At 51.7% G+C, this 23,500-nt stretch overlaps 1 protein-coding gene across 2 annotated transcripts in view; it reads left to right on the top strand.

Annotated features, from left to right (window-relative positions):
- Positions 1-23,500, top strand: part of si:dkeyp-121d4.3 (microtubule-associated protein 1B) — a 43,488-nt gene that overhangs the window by 6,491 nt on the left and 13,497 nt on the right. For both annotated transcript variants that reach the window (XM_034552252.1, XM_034552251.1), the window contains exons 3-9: positions 3,829-4,010; positions 4,087-4,129; positions 4,772-4,897; positions 5,195-5,302; positions 5,382-5,600; positions 5,765-5,911; positions 5,985-6,215. In XM_034552252.1, coding sequence (XP_034408143.1) covers positions 3,829-4,010; positions 4,087-4,129; positions 4,772-4,897; positions 5,195-5,302; positions 5,382-5,600; positions 5,765-5,911; positions 5,985-6,215 — 1,056 coding nt within the window. The remainder of the gene's footprint in view (positions 1-3,828; positions 4,011-4,086; positions 4,130-4,771; positions 4,898-5,194; positions 5,303-5,381; positions 5,601-5,764; positions 5,912-5,984; positions 6,216-23,500) is intronic.

The following is a 23,500-nucleotide window of genomic DNA, read 5'->3' as shown; positions in this document are numbered from 1 at the left end:
AGACCCCTCTAAACCGTCTTACTGGTTTAACTAACGACCAGACCCCTCTAAACCGTCTTACTGGTTTAACTAGCAACCAGACCCCTCTAAACCGTCTTACTGGTTTAACTAGGAACCAGACCCCTCTAAACCGTCTTACTGGTTTAACTAGGAACCAGACCCCTCTAAACCGTCTTACTGGTTTAACTAACAACCCAGACCCCTCTAAACCGTCTTACTGGTTTAACTAGGAACCAGACCCCTCTAAACCGTCTTACTGGTTTAACTAACGACCAGACCCCTCTAAACCGTCTTACTGGTTTAACTAGCAACCAGACCCCTCTAAACCGTCTTACTGGTTTAACTAGGAACCAGACCCCTCTAAACCGTCTTACTGGTTTAACTAGGAACCAGACCCCTCTAAACCGTCTTACTGGTTTAACTAACGACCAGACCCCTCTAAACCGTCTTACTGGTTTAACTAGGAACCAGACCCCTCTAAACCGTCTTACTGGTTTAACTAGGAACCAGACCCCTCTAAACCGTCTTACTGGTTTAACTAACAACCCAGACCCCTCTAAACCGTCTTACTGGTTTAACTAACGACCAGACCCCTCTAAACCGTCTTACTGGTTTAACTAGGAACCAGACCCCTCTAAACCGTCTTACTGGTTTAACTAACGACCAGACCCCTCTAAACCGTCTTACTGGTTTAACTAACGACCAGACCCCTCTAAACCGTGTTACTGGTTTAACTAACGACCAGACCCCTCTAAACCGTCTTACTGGTTTAACTAACGACCAGACCCCTCTAAACCGTCTTACTGGTTTAACTAGGAACCAGACCCCTCTAAACCGTGTTACTGGTTTAACTAACGACCAGACCCCTCTAAACCGTGTTACTGGTTTAACTAACGACCAGACCCCTCTAAACCGTGTTACTGGTTTAACTAATGACCAGACCCCTCTAAACCGTGTTACTGGTTTAACTAACGACCAGACCCCTCTAAACCGTCTTACTGGTTTAACTAACGACCAGACCCCTCTAAACCGTCTTACTGGTTTAACTAACGACCAGACCCCTCTAAACCGTCTTACTGGTTTAACTAATGACCAGACCCCTCTAAACCGTCTTACTGGTTTAACTAACGACCAGACCCCTCTAAACCGTCTTACTGGTTTAACTAACGACCAGACCCCTCTAAACCGTCTTACTGGTTTAACTAACAACCAGACCCCTCTAAACCGTCTTACTGGTTTAACTAACGACCAGACCCCTCTAAACCGTCTTACTGGTTTAACTAACGACCAGACCCCTCTAAACCGTCTTACTGGTTTAACTAACGACCAGACCCCTCTAAACCGTCTTACTGGTTTAACTAATGACCAGACCCCTCTAAACCGTCTTACTGGTTTAACTAACGACCAGACCCCTCTAAACCGTCTTACTGGTTTAACTAGGAACCAGACCCCTCTAAACCGTCTTACTGGTTTAACTAACGACCAGACCCCTCTAAACCGTCTTACTGGTTTAACTAATGACCAGACCCCTCTAAACCGTCTTACTGGTTTAACTAGCAACCAGACCCCTCTAAACCGTCTTACTGGTTTAACTAACGACCAGACCCCTCTAAACCGTCTTACTGGTTTAACTAATGACCAGACCCCTCTAAACCGTCTTACTGGTTTAACTAGCAACCAGACCCCTCTAAACCGTCTTACTGGTTTAACTAGGAACCAGACCCCTCTAAACCGTGTTACTGGTTTAACTAACGACCAGACCCCTCTAAACCGTCTTACTGGTTTAACTAACGACCAGACCCCTCTAAACCGTCTTACTGGTTTAACTAGGAACCAGACCCCTCTAAACCGTCTTACTGGTTTAACTAGGAACCAGACCCCTCTAAACCGTCTTACTGGTTTAACTAACGACCAGACCCCTCTAAACCGTCTTACTGGTTTAACTAACGACCAGACCCCTCTAAACCGTCTTACTGGTTTAACTAACGACCAGACCCCTCTAAACCGTCTTACTGGTTTAACTAATGACCAGACCCCTCTAAACCGTCTTACTGGTTTAACTAACGACCAGACCCCTCTAAACCGTCTTACTGGTTTAACTAATGACCAGACCCCTCTAAACCGTCTTACTGGTTTAACTAATGACCAGACCCCTCTAAACCGTCTTACTGGTTTAACTAATGACCAGACCCCTCTAAACCGTCTTACTGGTTTAACTAGCAACCAGACCCCTCTAAACCGTCTTACTGGTTTAACTAATGACCAGACCCCTCTAAACCGACCCCTCTAAACCGTCTTACTGGTTTAACTAATGACCAGACCCCTCTAAACCGTCTTACTGGTTTAACTAATGACCAGACCCCTCTAAACCGTCTTACTGGTTTAACAGGACACGATCTAATACAACATAAAGAACTATTCAGTAACTTCAGACTTTAAAAATACTCAACGGTGCTTTCGTCCACAAACATGAAATAAAAGTAACTTATGACTCACTGAATCTATGACAACCAACGTTACTATGGAAACAAGTCAGTGTCTTGAGGAGCAGCTTTTATCCACATGTAATATAAATAAATATTTAATGTTATGAACCCAGACACGAGGGCTTGATGGTCCGACGTTTGGGAATTCCTCAACACGTACAAATACTGGTTATTTCTTATATGGTGGACGGCGGTAATTAACTGTTTCCATGGCGATAAGCCACGCCTCCTCTCCGGTGCTTCCAGTGCTAATGATCACAAATAGTTCGGCGAGTAAAACAACGCGAAAGTTCGCTTTTGAAGGAGAGCGAACAGACACCTTCAAAATAAAAGCTCAGGACCTTTTTAAGAAAAGGTGATCATATGTCTTTCAAGCAGTCGTGGTCCACATCCAATGTGGTCTAACCGGTCCACATCCAATGTGGTCTAACCGGTCCACATCCAATGTGGTCTAACCGGTCCACATCCAATGTGGTCTAACCGGTCCACATCCAATGTACTCTAACTGGTCCACATCCAATGTGCTCTAACTGGTCCACATCCAATGTGGTCTAACTGGTCCACATCCAATGTGGTCTAACCGGTCCACATCCAATGTGCTCTAACCGGTCCACATCCAATGTGCTCTAACTGGTCCACATCCAATGTGCTCTAACTGGTCCACATCCAATGTGCTCTAACTGGTCCACATCCAATGTGCTCTAACTGGTCCACATCCAATGTGCTCTAACTGGTCCACATCCAATGTGGTCTAACTGGTCCACATCCAATGTGGTCTAACCGGTCCACATCCAATGTGGTCTAACCGGTCCACATCCAATGTGGTCTAACCGGTCCACATCCAATGTGGTCTAACCGGTCCACATCCAATGTGGTCTAACCGGGTCACATCCAATGTGGTCTAACCGGGTCACATCCAATGTGGTCTAACCGGTCCACATCCAATGTGGTCTAACCGGTCCACATCCAATGTGGTCTAACCGGTCCACATCCAATGTACTCTAACCGGTCCACATCCAATGTACTCTAACTGGTCCACATCCAATGTGGTCTAACCGGTCCACATCCAATGTGCTCTAACCGGTCCACATCCAATGTGCTCTAACCGGTCCACATCCAATGTGCTCTAACCGGTCCACATCCAATGTGCTCTAACCGGTCCACATCCAATGTGCTCTAACCGGTCCACATCCAATGTGCTCTAACCGGTCCACATCCAATGTACTCTAACTGGTCCTACTGGTCATCAGGTTTAACTAACCCTCCTGGAGTATTTGTGGCATCAGTACTGAGAGGTCCAGGTCTTCAGCAGGATCACGTGTCGATGTGGTCTGTTTTTCAGATCAAAGCCTTGATTTCAGCTCCGGTTTCTGAGTCGACTCCGGGGGAAAGTAAGAATCCCACCGAGGAGCCGTCCGTCACTAAAACACCGGTGGCTGACCCCGCCGCCGCCCCGAGACCCAAACCTGAACCCGCCAAGATCAACAGAGCTCTGGGTCTTCTGGGGAAACGCACATTTGATAAGTGAGTTTGTTGTTAGAAGCTGCAGTTTGTCTCGTGTCCTCCTTCTTGTCTCTGACGCGGGTGTTTGTGTCCTCAGGCCTCCTCCTGGCAGGTCCACGGGGATCATCTCCTTCATCGGGGTAACCTGACTCGTGATGAAGCCATGTTGTTGTTTCTGCATCACAAATGTCTGTCTTCATTTGGATGTCTATGGATTTCATATGAACAGTGCTGTCTCTGTTGGAGGGACGATGGGTGAATCCAGATCCAGGCCATAATCTGAGTCCGCCTGAATCTAGATCCAGGCCATAATCTGAGTCCGCCTGAATTTAGATCCAGGCCATAATCTGAGTCCGCCTGAATCTAGATCCAGGCCATAATCTGAGTCCGCCTGAATCTAGATCCAGGCCATAATCTGAGTCCGCCTGAATCCAGATCCAGGCCATAATCTGAGTCCGCCTGAATCTAGATCCAGGCCATAATCTGAGTCCGCCTGAATCTAGATCCAGGCCATAATCTGAGTCCGCCTGAATCTAGATCCAGGCCACAATCTGAGTCCGCCTGAATCTAGATCCAGGCCATAATCTGTGTCCGCCTGAATCCAGATTCAGGCCATAATCTGAGTCCGCCTGAATCCAGATTCAGGCCATAATCTGAGTCCGCCTGAATCTAGATCCAGGCCATAATCTGTGTCCGCCTGAATCCAGATTCAGGCCATAATCTGAGTCCGCCTGAATCCAGATTCAGGCCATAATCTGAGTCCACCTATCTCTGATCCTCAGCCCTCCTTCGGCTACATCGAGAGAGAAGATCTGGAGAAGTTCACCTTCAGCTTTGCCGCCTTCTTTGGAAACCCAAAAGCCATGACGCCCGGGGTCAGAGTTCACTTTACCGCCTGCAAGGAGAAGGTAGGCTGTTTCATCTTCATCATCTTCATCACCCAAAAACATCTGTCATGTTTGTATTTTTAATAGAAACGCCATTACCCATTTAAGCGTCTTTGAGTGTCTATAAAGTATAATTATAGACACTTCGTCAGTCCGAGAGGACCCTATTGAAATTGTTAGGATTTTTATTATTTTTCTGATCTTTATTTTTGTACATTGGGACCATTTTTGGGGTACTTAGCAAGCTGGAAAACTAGCCAAATTTGGCACGCTTGTCAGGCTTGAGACAAGTTTTCATCACTTTTTTTTTTTTTGAAGCAAAACGGTTCGATAGCGACGGATGTGAAGGTGGCTCCTGGTGGAACCGAGAACGTGGACACTGAGATCTACGAGGCGGTGGTCAGCCAGCCCATCGCCGAGCCTCAGGTCAGTGCAGACGCCACCCGCCTTCCTTCCCGTTTCCGGTTTCCTGTTGCTAACCAGTCTTCTTTTGGTCTGTCTGCAGCCCGGCGAGCGGCAGTACCCGGGTCAGGTCCACGTGGACATCGGGCCGCTGAGGACCAACCTGACATTCGACAGGAAGGACAGCACGGTGACGCTGCTGAAGAACGACCAGGTGCTCATCAACCTGCTGACCGACATCGTCAGCGAGAAGAGGCGGGCCACGAACATCAAACCCCAAATCCCCTCCACCTTCAGCAACACCGCCGAGACCAGAGAGCAGGTCCGACCCTGAAACATGCATTCTCACACACATTCTCACTCACTAATTATTAAGGAGAATAATTGGTTGGTCAACTTGTCACAGACTTCAGACAGGAATCAGAGCGTCTTTATTTCCTGGAGCATCAGTTTCTGTCTTTGAGTCCATGTTTCTGACTGTTTCAGGGAGTCATCGTCAGCCTGAAAGACAGCGAAGGTGTCATCAAGTGTGACGAGCACAGCGAGCTTCCCTTCAACGTCAGAGAGAACTTCAGTGACATTGAGTTCACCGACGAGGACGTCAACGAGGAGGTTGAGTTCACTGTGGCGACGGTGAGGAACGCCTCTTCAGAGTTTTTTTCAAGTACTGGAGTTTATTCGATAACGGTGTTTGTATTTTCCTCAGCTGAGGGGGGGGAAGCGGGCCATCAGGATCCGGCGGGTGAAGGAGCCCCTCCTCCTGACGTTCTCTGCAGCCACGGATGCTGCCGAGGAGGCCGCCGCCCCCAACGCTGCCAGTGACGAAGACTTTTGGCTGAATGGGAACGCCGGCGTCAGGCCGGAACTGGGCGTCAACATGAAGCTGGACTCGGAGCTGTACGAGGGCATCGTCAGCCAGCCAATCATAGAGCCCACGGTGAGGAGACGCCCCTAAACTCTGCACATCGTTAGAGGAGAGACGCCCATCGTTAGAGAGAGACGCCCATCGTTAGTGAGAGACGCCCATCGTTAGAGACGGCCATCATTAGTTAGACGCCCATCGTTAGTGAGAGACGCCCATTGTTAGTTAGACGCCCATTGTTAGTTAGACGCCCATCGTTAGAGAGAGACGCCCATCGTTAGAGAGACGCCCATCGTTAGTTAGACGCCCATCGTTAGTGAGAGACGCCCATCGTTAGAGAGACGCCCATCGTTAGTTAGAGACGTCCATCGTTAGTTAGAGACGCCCATCGTTAGAGAGAGACGTCCATCGTTAGAGAGACGCCCATCGTTAGTTAGAGACGACCATCGTTAGAGAGAGACGCGAGAGAGACGCCCATCGTTAGTTAGAGACGCCCATCGTTAGAGAAAGACGCCCATCGTTAGTTAGACGCCCATCGTTAGTTAGAGACGCCCATCGTTAGAGAGAGACGCCCATCGTTAGTTAGAGACGCCCATCGTTAGAGAGAGACGCCCATCGTTAGAGAGAGACGCCCATCGTTAGAGAGAGACGCCCATCGTTAGTTAGAGACGGCCATCGTTAGAGAGAGACGCCCATCGTTAGTTAGACGCCCATCGTTAGTTAGACACGCCCATCGTTAGTTAGACGCCCATCGTTAGAGAGACGCCCATCGTTAGTTAGACGCCCATCGTTAGTGAGAGACGCCCATCGTTAGTTAGACGCCCATCGTTAGTTAGAGACGCCCATCGTTAGAGAGAGACGCCCATCGTTAGTTAGACGCCCCATCGTTAGAGAGAGACGCCCATCGTTAGTTAGAGACGCCCATCGTTAGAGAGAGACGCCCATCGTTAGAGAGAGACGCCCATCGTTAGTTAGAGACGCCCATCGTTAGAGAGAGACGCCCATCGTTAGTTAGAGACGCCCATCGTTAGAGAGAGACGCCCATCGTTAGAGAGAGACGCCCATCGTTAGAGAGAGACGCCCATCGTTAGTGAGAGACGCCCATCGTTAGTGAGAGACGCCCATCGTTAGTGAGAGACGCCCATCGTTAGTGAGAGACGCCCATCGTTAGTGAGAGACGCCCATCGTTAGTTAGAGACGCCCATCGTTAGAGAGAGACGCCCATCGTTAGTGAGAGACGCCCATCGTTAGTGAGAGACGCCCATCGTTAGTGAGAGACGCCCATCGTTAGAGAGAGACGCCCATCGTTAGAGAGAGACGCCCATCGTTAGTTAGAGACGCCCATCGTTAGAGAGAGACGCCCATCGTTAGTTAGAGACGCCCATCGTTAGTGAGAGACGCCCATCGTTAGAGAGAGACGCCCATCGTTAGTTAGAGACGCCCATCGTTAGTGAGAGACGCCCATCGTTAGTGAGAGACGCCCATCGTTAGTTAGAGACGCCCATCGTTAGTGAGAGACGCCCATCGTTAGTGAGAGACGCCCATCGTTAGTGAGAGACGCCCATCGTTAGTGAGAGACGCCCATCGTTAGTGAGAGACGCCCATCGTTAGTTAGAGACGCCCATCGTTAGTGAGAGACGCCCATCGTTAGTGAGAGACGCCCATCGTTAGTGAGAGACGCCCATCGTTAGTTAGAGACGCCAATCGTTAGAGAGATGCCCATCGTTAGAGAGACGCCCATCGTTAGTTAGAGACGCCCAACGTTAGAGAGAGACGCCCATCGTTAGTTAGAGACGCCCATCGTTAGTGAGAGACGCCCATCGTTAGTGAGAGACGCCCATCGTTAGTGAGAGACGCCCATCGTTAGAGAGAGACGCCCATCGTTAGAGAGAGAGGCCGATCGTTAGTTAGAGACGCCCATCGTTAGAGAGAGACGCCCATCGTTAGTTAGAGACGCCCATCGTTAGAGAGAGACGCCCATCGTTAGTTAGAGACGCCCATCGTTAGTGAGAGACGCCCATCGTTAGTGAGAGACGCCCATCGTTAGTGAGAGACGCCGATCGTTAGTTAGAGACGCCCATCGTTAGAGAGAGACGCCCATCGTTAGTTAGAGACGCCCATCGTTAGAGAGAGACGCCCATCGTTAGTTAGAGACGCCCATCGTTAGAGAGAGACGCCCATCGTTAGTTAGAGACGCCCATCGTTAGTGAGAGACGCCCATCGTTAGAGAGAGACGCCCATCGTTAGTCAGAGACGACCATCGTTAGAGAGAGACGCGAGAGAGACGCCCATCGTTAGTTAGAGACGCCCATCGTTAGAGAAAGACGCCCATCGTTAGTTAGAGACGCCCATCGTTAGAGAAAGACGCCCATCGTTAGTTAGAGACGCCCATCGTTAGTTAGAGACGCCCATCGTTAGTTAGACGCCCATCGTTAGTTAGAGACGCCCATCGTTAGAGAGAGACGCCCATCGTTAGAGAGAGACGCCCATCGTTAGAGAGAGACGCCCATCGTTAGTTAGAGACGCCCATCGTTAGAGAGAGACGCCCATCGTTAGAGAGAGACGCCCATCGTTAGTTAGACGCCCATCGTTAGTTAGAGACGCCCATCGTTAGTTAGACGCCCATCGTTAGAGAGACGCCCATCGTTAGTTAGACACCCATCGTTAGAGAGAGACGCCCATCGTTAGAGAGACGCCCATCGTTAGTTAGACGCCCATCGTTAGTTAGACGCCCATCGTTAGTTAGACGCCCACCGTTAGTTAGACGCCCATCGTTAGTTAGACGCCCATCGTTAGTTAGACGCCCATCGTTAGTGAGAGACGCCCATCGTTAGTTAGACGCCCATCGTTAGTTAGAGACGCCCATCGTTAGAGAGAGACGCCCATCGTTAGAGAGAGACGCCCATCGTTAGTTAGACGCCCATCGTTAGAGAGAGACGCCCATCGTTAGTTAGAGACGCCCATCGTTAGTTAGAGACGCCCATCGTTAGAGAGAGACGCGAGAGAGACGCCCATCGTTAGTTAGAGACGCCCATCGTTAGAGAAAGACGCCCATCGTTAGTTAGAGACGCCCATCGTTAGTTAGAGACGCCCATCGTTAGTTAGACGCCCATCGTTAGTTAGAGACGCCCATCGTTAGAGAGACGCCCATCGTTAGTTAGACGCCCATCGTTAGTTAGACGCCCACCGTTAGTTAGACGCCCACCGTTAGTTAGACGCCCATCGTTAGTTAGACGCCCATCGTTAGTGAGAGACGCCCATCGTTAGTTAGACGCCCATCGTTAGTTAGAGACGCCCATCGTTAGAGAGAGACGCCCATCGTTAGTTAGACGCCCATCGTTAGAGAGAGACGCCCATCGTTAGTTAGAGACGCCCATCGTTAGAGACGCCCATCGTTAGAGACGCCCATCGTTAGTTAGAGACGCCCATCGTTAGTTAGAGACGCCCATCGTTAGTGAGAGACGCCCATCGTTAGTGAGAGACGCCCATCGTTAGTGAGAGACGCCCATCGTTAGTTAGACGCCCATCGTTAGTGAGAGACGCCCATCGTTGGAGACACCCATCGTTAGTGAGAGACGCCCATCGTTAGTGAGAGACGCCCATCGTTAGTGAGAGACGCCCATCGTTAGAGAGAGACGCCCATCGTTAGAGAGAGACGCCCATCGTTAGTTAGAGACGCCCATCGTTAGTGAGAGACGCCCATCGTTAGTGAGAGACGCCCATCGTTAGTGAGAGACGCCCATCGTTAGAGAGAGACGCCCATCGTTAGAGAGAGACGCCCATCGTTAGTTAGAGACGCCCATCGTTAGTGAGAGACGCCCATCGTTGGAGACACCCATCGTTAGTGAGAGACGCCCATCGTTAGTGAGAGACGCCCATCGTTAGTGAGAGACGCCCATCGTTAGTGAGAGACGCCCATCGTTAGTGAGAGACGCCCATCGTTAGAGAGAGACGCCCATCGTTAGTGAGAGACGCCCATCGTTAGTGAGAGACGCCCATCGTTAGAGAGAGACGCCCATCGTTAGTGAGAGACGCCCATCGTTAGTTAGAGACGCCCATCGTTAGTGAGAGACGCCCATCGTTAGAGAGAGACGTCCATCGTTAGTTAGAGACGCCCATCGTTAGTTAGAGACGCCCATCGTTAGTTAGAGACGCCCATCGTTACTTAGAGACGCCCATCGTTAGAGAGAGACGCCCATCGTTAGTTAGAGACGCCCATCGTTAGAGAGAGACGCCCATCGTTAGTTAGAGACGCCCATCGTTAGTTAGAGACGCCCATCGTTAGAGAGAGACGTCCATCGTTAGTTAGAGACGCCCATCGTTAGTTAGAGAAGCCCATCGTTACTTAGAGACGCCCATCGTTAGTGAGAGACGCCCATCGTTAGAGAGAGACGCCCATCGTTAGAGAGAGACGCCCATTGTTAGAGAGAGACGCCCATCGTTAGTTAGAGACGCCCATCGTTAGTGAGAGACGCCCATCGTTAGAGAGAGACGCCCATCGTTAGTTAGAGACGCCCATCGTTAGTTAGAGACGCCCATCGTTAGAGAGAGACGCCCATCGTTAGAGAGAGACGCCCATCGTTAGAGAGAGACGCCCATCGTTAGAGAGAGACGCCCATCGTTAGAGAGAGACGCCCATCGTTAGTGAGAGACGCCCATCGTTAGTGAGAGACGCCCATCGTTAGTTAGAGACGCCCATCGTTAGAGAGAGACGCCCATCGTTGGAGACGCCCATCGTTAGTGAGAGACGCCCATCGTTAGTGAGAGACGCCCATCGTTAGTGAGAGACGCCCATCGTTAGTGAGAGACGCCCATCGTTAGAGAGAGACGCCCATCGTTAGAGAGAGACGCCCATCGTTAGTTAGAGACGCCCATCGTTAGTGAGAGACGCCCATCGTTAGTTAGAGACGCCCATCGTTAGTGAGAGACGCCCATCGTTAGTTAGAGACGCCCATCGTTAGAGAGAGACGCCCATCGTTAGTTAGAGACGCCCATCGTTAGTGAGAGACGCCCATCGTTAGTGAGAGACGCCCATCGTTAGTGAGAGACGCCCATCGTTAGAGAGAGACGCCCATCGTTAGAGAGAGACGCCCATCGTTAGTTAGAGACGCCAATCGTTAGAGAGACGCCCATCGTTAGAGAGACGCCCATCGTTAGTTAGAGACGCCCAACGTTAGAGAGAGACGCCCATCGTTAGTTAGAGACGCCCATCGTTAGTGAGAGACGCCCATCGTTAGTGAGAGACGCCCATCGTTAGTGAGAGACGCCCATCGTTAGTGAGAGACGCCCATCGTTAGAGAGAGACGCCCATCGTTAGTTAGACGCCCATCGTTAGTGAGAGACGCCCATCGTTAGAGAGAGACGCCCATCGTTAGAGAGAGACGCCCATCGTTAGAGAGAGACGCCGATCGTTAGTTAGAGACGCCCATCGTTAGAGAGAGACGCCCATCGTTAGTTAGAGACGCCCATCGTTAGAGAGAGACGCCCATCGTTAGTTAGAGACGCCCATCGTTAGTGAGAGACGCCCATCGTTAGTGAGTGACGCCCATCGTTAGTGAGAGACGCCCATCGTTAGTTAGAGACGCCCATCGTTAGTGAGAGACGCCCATCGTTAGTGAGAGACGCCCATCGTTAGTTAGACGCCCATCGTTAGAGAGAGACGCCCATCGTTAGTTAGAGACGCCCATCGTTAGTGAGAGACGCCCATCGTTAGAGAGAGACGCCCATCGTTAGTTAGAGACGCCCATCGTTAGTGAGAGACGCCCATCGTTAGTGAGAGACGCCCATCGTTAGTTAGAGACGCCCATCGTTAGTGAGAGACGCCCATCGTTAGTGAGAGACGCCCATCGTTAGTGAGAGACGCCCATCGTTAGTGAGAGACGCCCATCGTTAGTGAGAGACGCCCATCGTTAGTTAGAGACGCCCATCGTTAGTGAGAGACGCCCATCGTTAGTGAGAGACGCCCATCGTTAGTGAGAGACGCCCATCGTTAGTTAGAGACGCCAATCGTTAGAGAGACGCCCATCGTTAGAGAGACGCCCATCGTTAGTTAGAGACGCCCAACGTTAGAGAGAGACGCCCATCGTTAGTTAGAGACGCCCATCGTTAGTGAGAGACGCCCATCGTTAGTGAGAGACGCCCATCGTTAGTGAGAGACGCCCATCGTTAGAGAGAGACGCCCATCGTTAGAGAGAGACGCCCATCGTTAGAGAGAGACGCCCATCGTTAGAGAGAGAGGCCGATCGTTAGTTAGAGACGCCCATCGTTAGAGAGAGACGCCCATCGTTAGTTAGAGACGCCCATCGTTAGAGAGAGACGCCCATCGTTAGTTAGAGACGCCCATCGTTAGTGAGAGACGCCCATCGTTAGTGAGAGACGCCCATCGTTAGTGAGAGACGCCCATCGTTAGTGAGAGACGCCGATCGTTAGTTAGAGACGCCCATCGTTAGAGAGAGACGCCCATCGTTAGTTAGAGACGCCCATCGTTAGAGAGAGACGCCCATCGTTAGTTAGAGACGCCCATCGTTAGAGAGAGACGCCCATCGTTAGTTAGAGACGCCCATCGTTAGTGAGAGACGCCCATCGTTAGAGAGAGACGCCCATCGTTAGTTAGAGACGACCATCGTTAGAGAGAGACGCGAGAGAGACGCCCATCGTTAGTTAGAGACGCCCATCGTTAGAGAAAGACGCCCATCGTTAGTTAGACGCCCATCGTTAGAGAGAGACGCCCATCGTTAGTTAGAGACGCCCATCGTTAGTTAGAGACGCCCATCGTTAGAGAGAGACGCGAGAGAGACGCCCATCGTTAGTTAGAGACGCCCATCGTTAGAGAAAGACGCCCATCGTTAGTTAGAGACGCCCATCGTTAGTTAGAGACGCCCATCGTTAGTTAGACGCCCATCGTTAGTTAGAGACGCCCATCGTTAGAGAGACGCCCATCGTTAGTTAGACGCCCATCGTTAGTTAGACGCCCACCGTTAGTTAGACGCCCACCGTTAGTTAGACGCCCATCGTTAGTTAGACGCCCATCGTTAGTGAGAGACGCCCATCGTTAGTTAGACGCCCATCGTTAGTTAGAGACGCCCATCGTTAGAGAGAGACGCCCATCGTTAGTTAGACGCCCATCGTTAGAGAGAGACGCCCATCGTTAGTTAGAGACGCCCATCGTTAGAGACGCCCATCGTTAGAGACGCCCATCGTTAGAGACGCCCATCGTTAGAGACGCCCATCGTTAGTTAGAGACGCCCATCGTTAGTGAGAGACGCCCATCGTTAGTGAGAGACGCCCATCGTTAGTGAGAGACGCCCATCGTTAGTGAGAGACGCCCATCGTTAGTTAGACGCCCATCGTTAGTGAGAGACGCCCATCGTTGGAGACACCCATCGTTAGTGAGAGACGCCCATCGTTAGTGAGAGACGCCCATCGTTAGTGAGAGACGCCCATCGTTAGAGAGAGACGCCCATCGTTAGAGAGAGACGCCCATCGTTAGTTAGAGACGCCCATCGTTAGTGAGAGACGCCCATCGTTAGAGAGAGACGCCCATCGTTAGTTAGAGACGCCCATCGTTAGAGAGAGACGCCCATCGTTAGTGAGAGACGCCCATCGTTGGAGACACCCATCGTTAGTGAGAGACGCCCATCGTTAGTGAGAGACGCCCATCGTTAGTGAGAGACGCCCATCGTTAGTGAGAGACGCCCATCGTTAGTGAGAGACGCCCATCGTTAGAGAGAGACGCCCATCGTTAGTGAGAGACGCCCATCGTTAGTGAGAGACGCCCATCGTTAGAGAGAGACGCCCATCGTTAGTGAGAGACGCCCATCGTTAGTTAGAGACGCCCATCGTTAGTGAGAGACGCCCATCGTTAGAGAGAGACGTCCATCGTTAGTTAGAGACGCCCATCGTTAGTTAGAGACGCCCATCGTTAGTTAGAGACGCCCATCGTTAGTTAGAGACGCCCATCGTTAGAGAGAGACGCCCATCGTTAGTTAGAGACGCCCATCGTTAGAGAGAGACGCCCATCGTTAGTTAGAGACGCCCATCGTTAGTTAGAGACGCCCATCGTTAGAGAGAGACGTCCATCGTTAGTTAGAGACGCCCATCGTTAGTTAGAGAAGCCCATCGTTACTTAGAGACGCCCATCGTTAGTGAGAGACGCCCATCGTTAGAGAGAGACGCCCATCGTTAGAGAGAGACGCCCATTGTTAGAGAGAGACGCCCATCGTTAGTTAGAGACGCCCATCGTTAGTGAGAGACGCCCATCGTTAGAGAGAGACGCCCATCGTTAGTTAGAGACGCCCATCGTTAGTTAGAGACGCCCATCGTTAGAGAGAGACGCCCATCGTTAGAGAGAGACGCCCATCGTTAGAGAGAGACGCCCATCGTTAGAGAGAGACGCCCATCGTTAGTGAGAGACGCCCATCGTTAGTGAGAGACGCCCATCGTTAGTTAGAGACGCCCATCGTTAGAGAGAGACGCCCATCGTTGGAGACGCCCATCGTTAGTGAGAGACGCCCATCGTTAGTGAGAGACGCCCATCGTTAGTGAGAGACGCCCATCGTTAGTGAGAGACGCCCATCGTTAGAGAGAGACGCCCATCGTTAGAGAGAGACGCCCATCGTTAGTTAGAGACGCCCATCGTTAGTGAGAGACGCCCATCGTTAGTTAGAGACGCCCATCGTTAGTGAGAGACGCCCATCGTTAGTTAGAGACGCCCATCGTTAGAGAGAGACGCCCATCGTTAGTTAGAGACGCCCATCGTTAGTGAGAGACGCCCATCGTTAGTGAGAGACGCCCATCGTTAGTGAGAGACGCCCATCGTTAGAGAGAGACGCCCATCGTTAGAGAGAGACGCCCATCGTTAGTTAGAGACGCCAATCGTTAGAGAGACGCCCATCGTTAGAGAGACGCCCATCGTTAGTTAGAGACGCCCAACGTTAGAGAGAGACGCCCATCGTTAGTTAGAGACGCCCATCGTTAGTGAGAGACGCCCATCGTTAGTGAGAGACGCCCATCGTTAGTGAGAGACGCCCATCGTTAGATTGAGACGCCCATCGTTAGTTAGACGCCCATCGTTAGTTAGAGACGCCCATCGTTAGAGAGAGACGCCCATCGTTAGAGAGAGACGCCCATCGTTAGAGAGAGACGCCGATCGTTAGTTAGAGACGCCCATCGTTAGAGAGAGACGCCCATCGTTAGTTAGAGACGCCCATCGTTAGAGAGAGACGCCCATCGTTAGTTAGAGACGCCCATCGTTAGTGAGAGACGCCCATCGTTAGTGAGTGACGCCCATCGTTAGTGAGAGACGCCCATCGTTAGTTAGAGACGCCCATCGTTAGTGAGAGACGCCCATCGTTAGTGAGAGACGCCCATCGTTAGTTAGACGCCCATCGTTAGAGAGAGACGCCCATCGTTAGTTAGAGACGCCCATCGTTAGTGAGAGACGCCCATCGTTAGAGAGAGACGCCCATCGTTAGTTAGAGACGCCCATCGTTAGTGAGAGACGCCCATCGTTAGTGAGAGACGCCCATCGTTAGTTAGAGACGCCCATCGTTAGTGAGAGACGCCCATCGTTAGTGAGAGACGCCCATCGTTAGTGAGAGACGCCCATCGTTAGTGAGAGACGCCCATCGTTAGTGAGAGACGCCCATCGTTAGTGAGAGACGCCCATCGTTAGTGAGAGACGCCCATCGTTAGTGAGAGACGCCCATCGTTAGTGAGAGACGCCCATCGTTAGTTAGAGACGCCAATCGTTAGAGAGATGCCCATCGTTAGAGAGACGCCCATCGTTAGTTAGAGACGCCCAACGTTAGAGAGAGACGCCCATCGTTAGTTAGAGACGCCCATCGTTAGTGAGAGACGCCCATCGTTAGTGAGAGACGCCCATCGTTAGTGAGAGACGCCCATCGTTAGAGAGAGACGCCCATCGTTAGAGAGAGACGCCCATCGTTAGAGAGAGACGCCCATCGTTAGAGAGAGAGGCCGATCGTTAGTTAGAGACGCCCATCGTTAGAGAGAGACGCCCATCGTTAGTTAGAGACGCCCATCGTTAGAGAGAGACGCCCATCGTTAGTTAGAGACGCCCATCGTTAGTGAGAGACGCCCATCGTTAGTGAGAGACGCCCATCGTTAGTGAGAGACGCCCATCGTTAGTGAGAGACGCCGATCGTTAGTTAGAGACGCCCATCGTTAGAGAGAGACGCCCATCGTTAGTTAGAGACGCCCATCGTTAGAGAGAGACGCCCATCGTTAGTTAGAGACGCCCATCGTTAGAGAGAGACGCCCATCGTTAGTTAGAGACGCCCATCGTTAGTGAGAGACGCCCATCGTTAGAGAGAGACGCCCATCGTTAGTTAGAGACGACCATCGTTAGAGAGAGACGCGAGAGAGACGCCCATCGTTAGTTAGAGACGCCCATCGTTAGAGAAAGACGCCCATCGTTAGTTAGAGACGCCCATCGTTAGAGAAAGACGCCCATCGTTAGTTAGAGACGCCCATCGTTAGTTAGAGACGCCCATCGTTAGTTAGACGCCCATCGTTAGTTAGAGACGCCCATCGTTAGAGAGAGACGCCCATCGTTAGAGAGAGACGCCCATCGTTAGAGAGACGCCCATCGTTAGTTAGAGACGCCCATCGTTAGAGAGAGACGCCCATCGTTAGAGAGAGACGCCCATCGTTAGTTAGACGCCCATCGTTAGTTAGAGACGCCCATCGTTAGTTAGACGCCCATCGTTAGAGAGACGCCCATCGTTAGTTAGACACCCATCGTTAGAGAGAGACGCCCATCGTTAGAGAGACGCCCATCGTTAGTTAGACGCCCATCGTTAGTTAGACGCCCACCGTTAGTTAGACGCCCATCGTTAGTTAGACGCCCATCGTTAGTTAGACGCCCATCGTTAGTGAGAGACGCCCATCGTTAGTTAGACGCCCATCGTTAGTTAGAGACGCCCATCGTTAGAGAGAGACGCCCATCGTTAGAGAGAGACGCCCATCGTTAGTTAGACGCCCATCGTTAGAGAGAGACGCCCATCGTTAGTTAGAGACGCCCATCGTTAGTTAGAGACGCCCATCGTTAGAGAGAGACGCGAGAGAGACGCCCATCGTTAGAGAGAGACGCCCATCGTTAGAGAGACGCCCATCGTTAGTTAGACGCCCATCGTTAGTTAGACGCCCACCGTTAGTTAGACGCCCATCGTTAGTTAGACGCCCATCGTTAGTTAGACGCCCATCGTTAGTGAGAGACGCCCATCGTTAGTTAGACGCCCATCGTTAGTTAGAGACGCCCATCGTTAGAGAGAGACGCCCATCGTTAGAGAGAGACGCCCATCGTTAGTTAGACGCCCATCGTTAGAGAGAGACGCCCATCGTTAGTTAGAGACGCCCATCGTTAGTTAGAGACGCCCATCGTTAGAGAGAGACGCGAGAGAGACGCCCATCGTTAGTTAGAGACGCCCATCGTTAGAGAAAGACGCCCATCGTTAGTTAGAGACGCCCATCGTTAGTTAGAGACGCCCATCGTTAGTTAGACGCCCATCGTTAGTTAGAGACGCCCATCGTTAGAGAGACGCCCATCGTTAGTTAGACGCCCATCGTTAGTTAGACGCCCATCGTTAGTTAGACGCCCACCGTTAGTTAGACGCCCACCGTTAGTTAGACGCCCATCGTTAGTTAGACGCCCATCGTTAGTGAGAGACGCCCATCGTTAGTTAGACGCCCATCGTTAGTTAGAGACGCCCATCGTTAGAGAGAGACGCCCATCGTTAGTTAGACGCCCATCGTTAGAGAGAGACGCCCATCGTTAGTTAGAGACGCCCATCGTTAGAGACGCCCATCGTTAGTTAGAGACGCCCATCGTTAGTTAGAGACGCCCATCGTTAGTTAGAGACGCCCATCGTTAGTGAGAGACGCCCATCGTTAGTGAGAGACGCCCATCGTTAGTGAGAGACGCCCATCGTTAGTTAGACGCCCATCGTTAGTGAGAGACGCCCATCGTTGGAGACACCCATCGTTAGTGAGAGACGCCCATCGTTAGTGAGAGACGCCCATCGTTAGTGAGAGACGCCCATCGTTAGTGAGAGACGCCCATCGTTAGAGAGAGACGCCCATCGTTAGAGAGAGACGCCCATCGTTAGTGAGAGACGCCCATCGTTAGTTAGAGACGCCCATCGTTAGTGAGAGACGCCCATCGTTAGTTAGAGACGCCCATCGTTAGTGAGAGACGCCCATCGTTAGTGAGAGACGCCCATCGTTAGTGAGAGACGCCCATCGTTAGAGAGAGACGCCCATCGTTAGTTAGAGACGCCCATCGTTAGAGAGAGACGCCCATCGTTAGTGAGAGACGCCCATCGTTGGAGACACCCATCGTTAGTGAGAGACGCCCATCGTTAGTGAGAGACGCCCATCGTTAGTGAGAGACGCCCATCGTTAGTGAGAGACGCCCATCGTTAGTGAGAGACGCCCATCGTTAGAGAGAGACGCCCATCGTTAGTGAGAGACGCCCATCGTTAGTGAGAGACGCCCATCGTTAGAGAGAGACGCCCATCGTTAGTGAGAGACGCCCATCGTTAGTTAGAGACGCCCATCGTTAGTGAGAGACGCCCATCGTTAGAGAGAGACGTCCATCGTTAGTTAGAGACGCCCATCGTTAGTTAGAGACGCCCATCGTTAGTTAGAGACGCCCATCGTTACTTAGAGACGCCCATCGTTAGAGAGAGACGCCCATCGTTAGTTAGAGACGCCCATCGTTAGAGAGAGACGCCCATCCTATAGTTAGAGACGCCCATCGTTAGTTAGAGACGCCCATCGTTAGAGAGAGACGTCCATCGTTAGTTAGAGACGCCCATCGTTAGTTAGAGAAGCCCATCGTTACTTAGAGACGCCCATCGTTACTTAGAGACGCCCATCGTTAGTGAGAGACGCCCATCGTTAGAGAGAGACGCCCATCGTTAGAGAGAGACGCCCATTGTTAGAGAGAGACGCCCATCGTTAGTTAGAGACGCCCATCGTTAGTGAGAGACGCCCATCGTTAGTGAGAGACGCCCATCGTTAGAGAGAGACGCCCATCGTTAGAGAGAGACGCCCATCGTTAGTTAGAGACGCCCATCGTTAGTTAGAGACGCCCATCGTTAGAGAGAGACGCCCATCGTTAGAGAGAGACGCCCATCGTTAGAGAGAGACGCCCATCGTTAGAGAGAGACGCCCATCGTTAGTGAGAGACGCCCATCGTTAGTGAGAGACGCCCATCGTTAGTGAGAGACGCCCATCGTTAGTTAGAGACGCCCATCGTTAGAGAGAGACGCCCATCGTTGGAGACGCCCATCGTTAGTGAGAGACGCCCATCGTTAGTGAGAGACGCCCATCGTTAGTGAGAGACGCCCATCGTTAGTGAGAGACGCCCATCGTTAGAGAGAGACGCCCATCGTTAGAGAGAGACGCCCATCGTTAGTTAGAGACGCCCATCGTTAGTGAGAGACGCCCATCGTTAGTTAGAGACGCCCATCGTTAGTGAGAGACGCCCATCGTTAGTTAGAGACGCCCATCGTTAGAGAGAGACGCCCATCGTTAGTTAGAGACGCCCATCGTTAGTGAGAGACGCCCATCGTTAGTGAGAGACGCCCATCGTTAGTGAGAGACGCCCATCGTTAGAGAGAGACGCCCATCGTTAGAGAGAGACGCCCATCGTTAGTTAGAGACGCCAATCGTTAGAGAGACGCCCATCGTTAGAGAGACGCCCATCGTTAGTTAGAGACGCCCAACGTTAGAGAGAGACGCCCATCGTTAGTTAGAGACGCCCATCGTTAGTGAGAGACGCCCATCGTTAGTGAGAGACGCCCATCGTTAGTGAGAGACGCCCATCGTTAGTGAGAGACGCCCATCGTTAGAGAGAGACGCCCATCGTTAGTTAGACGCCCATCGTTAGTTAGAGACGCCCATCGTTAGAGAGAGACGCCCATCGTTAGAGAGAGACGCCCATCGTTAGAGAGAGACGCCGATCGTTAGTTAGAGACGCCCATCGTTAGAGAGAGACGCCCATCGTTAGTTAGAGACGCCCATCGTTAGAGAGAGACGCCCATCGTTAGTTAGAGACGCCCATCGTTAGTGAGAGACGCCCATCGTTAGTGAGAGACGCCCATCGTTAGTGAGAGACGCCCATCGTTAGTTAGAGACGCCCATCGTTAGTGAGAGACGCCCATCGTTAGTGAGAGACGCCCATCGTTAGTTAGACGCCCATCGTTAGAGAGAGACGCCCATCGTTAGTTAGACGCCCATCGTTAGTTAGAGACGCCCATCGTTAGTTAGACGCCCATCGTTAGAGAGACGCCCATCGTTAGTTAGACGCCCATCGTTAGTTAGAGACGCCCATCGTTAGTGAGAGACGCCCATCGTTAGTGAGAGACGCCCATCGTTAGTGAGAGACGCCCATCGTTAGTTAGAGACGCCCATCGTTAGTTAGACGCCCATCGTTAGTTAGAGACGCCCATCGTTAGAGAGAGACGCCCATCGTTAGAGAGAGACGCCCATCGTTAGAGAGAGACGCCCATCGTTAGTTAGAGACGCCCATCGTTAGAGAGAGACGCCCATCGTTAGAGAGAGACGCCCATCGTTAGTTAGACGCCCATCGTTAGTTAGAGACGCCCATCGTTAGTTAGACGCCCATCGTTAGAGAGAGACGCCCATCGTTAGTTAGACGCCCATCGTTAGTTAGAGACGCCCATCGTTAGTTAGACGCCCATCGTTAGAGAGACGCCCATCGTTAGTTAGACGCCCATCGTTAGTTAGAGACGCCCATCGTTAGAGACGCCCATCGTTAGTTAGAGACGCCCATCGTTAGTTAGAGACGCCCATCGTTAGTTAGAGACGCCCATCGTTAGTGAGAGACGCCCATCGTTAGTGAGAGACGCCCATCGTTAGTGAGAGACGCCCATCGTTAGTTAGACGCCCATCGTTAGTGAGAGACGCCCATCGTTGGAGACACCCATCGTTAGTGAGAGACGCCCATCGTTAGTGAGAGACGCCCATCGTTAGTGAGAGACGCCCATCGTTAGAGAGAGACGCCCATCGTTAGAGAGAGACGCCCATCGTTAGTGAGAGACGCCCATCGTTAGTTAGAGACGCCCATCGTTAGTGAGAGACGCCCATCGTTAGTTAGAGACGCCCATCGTTAGTGAGAGACGCCCATCGTTAGTGAGAGACGCCCATCGTTAGTGAGAGACGCCCATCGTTAGAGAGAGACGCCCATCGTTAGTTAGAGACGCCCATCGTTAGAGAGAGACGCCCATCGTTAGTGAGAGACGCCCATCGTTGGAGACACCCATCGTTAGTGAGAGACGCCCATCGTTAGTGAGAGACGCCCATCGTTAGTGAGAGACGCCCATCGTTAGTGAGAGACGCCCATCGTTAGTGAGAGACGCCCATCGTTAGAGAGAGACGCCCATCGTTAGTGAGAGACGCCCATCGTTAGTGAGAGACGCCCATCGTTAGAGAGAGACGCCCATCGTTAGTGAGAGACGCCCATCGTTAGTTAGAGACGCCCATCGTTAGAGAGAGACGCCCATCGTTAGAGAGAGACGCCCATCGTTAGTTAGAGACGCCCATCGTTAGTTAGAGACGCCCATCGTTAGTTAGAGACGCCCATCGTTACTTAGAGACGCCCATCGTTAGAGAGAGACGCCCATCGTTAGTTAGAGACGCCCATCGTTAGAGAGAGACGCCCATCCTATAGTTAGAGACGCCCATCGTTAGTTAGAGACGCCCATCGTTAGAGAGAGACGTCCATCGTTAGTTAGAGACGCCCATCGTTAGTTAGAGAAGCCCATCGTTACTTAGAGACGCCCATCGTTACTTAGAGACGCCCATCGTTAGTGAGAGACGCCCATCGTTAGAGAGAGACGCCCATCGTTAGAGAGAGACGCCCATCGTTAGAGAGAGACGCCCATCGTTAGTTAGAGACGCCCATCGTTAGTGAGAGACGCCCATCGTTAGTGAGAGACGCCCATCGTTAGAGAGAGACGCCCATCGTTAGAGAGAGACGCCCATCGTTAGTTAGAGACGCCCATCGTTAGTTAGAGACGCCCATCGTTAGAGAGAGACGCCCATCGTTAGAGAGAGACGCCCATCGTTAGAGAGAGACGCCCATCGTTAGAGAGAGACGCCCATCGTTAGTGAGAGACGCCCATCGTTAGTGAGAGACGCCCATCGTTAGTGAGAGACGCCCATCGTTAGTTAGAGACGCCCATCGTTAGAGAGAGACGCCCATCGTTGGAGACGCCCATCGTTAGTGAGAGACGCCCATCGTTAGTGAGAGACGCCCATCGTTAGTGAGAGACGCCCATCGTTAGTGAGAGACGCCCATCGTTAGAGAGAGACGCCCATCGTTAGAGAGAGACGCCCATCGTTAGTTAGAGACGCCCATCGTTAGTGAGAGACGCCCATCGTTAGTTAGAGACGCCCATCGTTAGTGAGAGACGCCCATCGTTAGTTAGAGACGCCCATCGTTAGAGAGAGACGCCCATCGTTAGTTAGAGACGCCCATCGTTAGTGAGAGACGCCCATCGTTAGTGAGAGACGCCCATCGTTAGTGAGAGACGCCCATCGTTAGAGAGAGACGCCCATCGTTAGAGAGAGACGCCCATCGTTAGTTAGAGACGCCAATCGTTAGAGAGACGCCCATCGTTAGAGAGACGCCCATCGTTAGTTAGAGACGCCCAACGTTAGAGAGAGACGCCCATCGTTAGTTAGAGACGCCCATCGTTAGTGAGAGACGCCCATCGTTAGTGAGAGACGCCCATCGTTAGTGAGAGACGCCCATCGTTAGAGAGAGACGCCCATCGTTAGTTAGACGCCCATCGTTAGTTAGAGACGCCCATCGTTAGAGAGAGACGCCCATCGTTAGAGAGAGACGCCCATCGTTAGAGAGAGACGCCGATCGTTAGTTAGAGACGCCCATCGTTAGAGAGAGACGCCCATCGTTAGTTAGAGACGCCCATCGTTAGAGAGAGACGCCCATCGTTAGTTAGAGACGCCCATCGTTAGTGAGAGACGCCCATCGTTAGTGAGAGACGCCCATCGTTAGTGAGAGACGCCCATCGTTAGTTAGAGACGCCCATCGTTAGTGAGAGACGCCCATCGTTAGTGAGAGACGCCCATCGTTAGTTAGACGCCCATCGTTAGAGAGAGACGCCCATCGTTAGTTAGACGCCCATCGTTAGTTAGAGACGCCCATCGTTAGTTAGACGCCCATCGTTAGAGAGACGCCCATCGTTAGTTAGACGCCCATCGTTAGTTAGAGACGCCCATCGTTAGTGAGAGACGCCCATCGTTAGTGAGAGACGCCCATCGTTAGTGAGAGACGCCCATCGTTAGTT

Source organism: Cyclopterus lumpus, chromosome 15 (assembly GCF_009769545.1).
Source record: "Cyclopterus lumpus isolate fCycLum1 chromosome 15, fCycLum1.pri, whole genome shotgun sequence".
Classification (NCBI taxonomy): Eukaryota; Metazoa; Chordata; class Actinopteri; order Perciformes; family Cyclopteridae; genus Cyclopterus; species Cyclopterus lumpus.
This window is presented reverse-complemented; position numbering and strand designations above follow the sequence as displayed.